Here is a 2718-nt window from a genome sequence, read left to right on the forward strand (position 1 = left end):
GAGCCCAAGGGTGATGGCTGCCTTCTGCTGTGTTGCACAAGCAGCCCCACAGATAGTGGGGAAGGTACTTAGACCCAAGGATTTTATACTATAGACTGACTAATCTCAAGATAAGCTGTAGTAAGTCTCATGCTTTACTAATATTTCTGCACAATATGATGTGGGTTGCTGGCAAGGAAGAGGCTAACTGGATAACAAGTCCACACAGGCTGGCAGGCTATTCTGCCTACACTAATAACTCCCTTTGAGGGAGTTAGAGGAAATTTAACTAATTCACCTGGGAGAGCACTGCAATAACACAGCCTGGCATAGACTTGATAAACAGATTTTACCTCCCCCATTATCAGTGACCAGGGCAGCATGTTTTCTGGAAGTGTACGACGCTCCTCATCCCCTTGTCATCTACATCCTTCCTTGTACTCCCTGCATTTCTGCCAGGAGTTGAGCTAATGTCCCTGTAGAAGACTCCACTGGGCTGCAGGGAAGCCCCATTCTTCTTAGGGCCAGCTCGGGGGTTTCTCCATGGTGTTGCACAGATATCTACCAGTGGGGAGCTAATGCATCATGGCAGGGATTGCTGATGTGTCCCCAGATTTGCTTTCAGGAACAAAGAGAAGTGCAGAAGCATTTCTGCAGTCCTGAGTTCAGAAACCCCTACTCTGTCCCCTGATACACCCAACGTAAGGTAGACCTGTTTGGCCAACACGTTTGGACTGAGCCCTGGTGGGCCCTGGTCAGATCTCCATGCATGGACACCTGGGTTGCCTAAAGCATACCACATGTCTGTGGGTGTAGCAGAGTTGCAGGCCATACTGCAAAGTGAGGTTTGAGTAAATTAAGTGGCAGCAGCAGGTCCTGGATTTGTCAGTGTGGCTCTGGTGTCTTTTCATGAGAAGACTGTAAGAAATATTTGCTGTTTCTCATCACACATAGCATGGTTTGTTACCTTGGCCCTAGATACCCAAATACAGCTGTATAGATGAGGGGGAGTGACTCTTCAAGAAGTCCAGCTGATGGATTTCAGGGCAATGCTTTTCTGACCTGCTGGAGGCTGCAGCATTAGGACGAAAGATGTGTCCTCATGAACTCATCACTCTTTTGACCAGCTTTCTGACTGTAAAGGGAACACAAGGATGTGGTCAGAGATACAGCTGCTTGGTGTCTACTCCCATTGAGTCCAAGGAATCCTGCACTAAACCTGAGCTTTCATTTACTGGTAATTTATGTACATGGGTGATGGTCATTTCAGCCTCCTTGAGGACCCCTACACCCTGCCAAGGCTGTCTGAAGAGCCTGCATACTAAGGAGGCACTCAGTCATGGGAACATTTTCCTGCCACCTCAGGCAAGCTATTTGGGGAAGACTCACCTGTGTTTGTACCTATCCAGTTCCTCTCCTGCTTCCTCACTCTCTCACTTCTTACTTTTTGGCTGCAGAATGAACCGTGCCCCCACCGCTGGCTATGAATCAGATGTTGGGAGCAAGACCACTCACCACTTCGTTTACCCTGAGAGCTACAAAGAGCTGGCAGAAAATGTGAGCATGGTCCTGATCCCCTTCAAAACCCTGGACCTGCGCTGGGTGGTCACCGCTCTCACCACAGGCACCATCAACTTGTGAGTAAGGGCAGGCTGAAGGGGGGGAGCTCCTGTACCTCACGTTGCTGTAGGAGATTAAAGCCTACACTGGGCAAATCTCTGCTTCTGATAAAGCCCAGGGGACTTGTACAGACCCTCTCAGGTCAGAGTTCAACCCTGAACACTTGCTTTCTGGGAAAAGCCTGATCTGATGGTGGAGTGCTTGAGGTGAAGATCCAGTTCTTCACAGCCCTACACAGTGGTCTTAGAGAAATGAAAAAAGGAGGTTTTGCTGCTGGAAGTGGCCAGTTTGAGCAGTGGCTTCCTGGGCTTGGGGGTTCAGTGCCTTGTTTTGGGCTTCTGCTCATCCTTCCTCCTCTCCAGTCCCTTGGGAGTACAATGAGTGCAGCCAGCATGCCCGTACCCAGACATACCCATCAGAAAGCCACCTGCAGAATCAACTCTTTGCTGGGTTATTGATTTAGTAGTGATCCTAGGCACCTGGATTCTCCCATCTGAGATATTTTGGTGGCCAAGTGATCCTCCAGCATGTATTATCCCACTTGCAGAAGAGGACAAGGAAGGCAGAGAGGAATGTGCAGGTTGCTCATGCAGTGAGAGCAGAAGCAGAGTGCAGCACTCGGTCCCCCTTCCACAGCATCCTCCCCTGGACAGGTTGGCCAGGAGTTAGGTCTGTCTCTCCTGGTGGAATGTGATTGAGAGCTGTGAAGAGGAGACACTGTTGGTGTGTGTTTGGGGTGTGGCCTGCATGCCTTGGCCTTACATTTGTCTGTTCTGCCTGGCAATAATGTGCCACACCAGCATTTATTTTCCATCGTCTTTATCAGTGCTTTCAGAAGGAAATGTTGTCCTGCTTAATACATTTACATCAGCACTAGAATTAGAAACATGAACAAAACTTATGTTTCTTCTGGATGCCTGCTAGGAGATTCTCTCCTTTCCTGTAATCTGGCTTTTCCTAATCCAGAGAATTAAATACTTGAAATTTGTACTGTGTGTGAGTTTATTTGCTGGATGTATACCCACAGTCTTGTGGATTGCTCCATAGCACCTTGCTGCACATAGACAGCAAGAGCAGACCAGATTACTTTATTCCAGAGAGAAGTGTTTCAACTCTTTC

At 48.5% G+C, this 2718-nt stretch overlaps 1 protein-coding gene across 1 annotated transcript in view; it reads left to right on the plus strand.

The window, feature by feature from the left end:
- ST3GAL1 (ST3 beta-galactoside alpha-2,3-sialyltransferase 1) overlaps positions 1-2718 on the plus strand; it is a gene marked incomplete at its 5' end in the record, with an annotated part of 12958 nt that overhangs the window by 1620 nt on the left and 8620 nt on the right. Inside the window, one exon of the mRNA XM_008939131.1 lies at positions 1437-1616. Within this exon, the coding sequence (XP_008937379.1) occupies positions 1437-1616 (180 nt within the window). The remainder of the gene's footprint in view (positions 1-1436; positions 1617-2718) is intronic.

This window comes from Merops nubicus, unplaced genomic scaffold, assembly GCF_000691845.1.
Source record: "Merops nubicus isolate BGI_N331 unplaced genomic scaffold, ASM69184v1 scaffold7304, whole genome shotgun sequence".
NCBI lineage: Eukaryota > Metazoa > Chordata > Aves > Coraciiformes > Meropidae > Merops > Merops nubicus.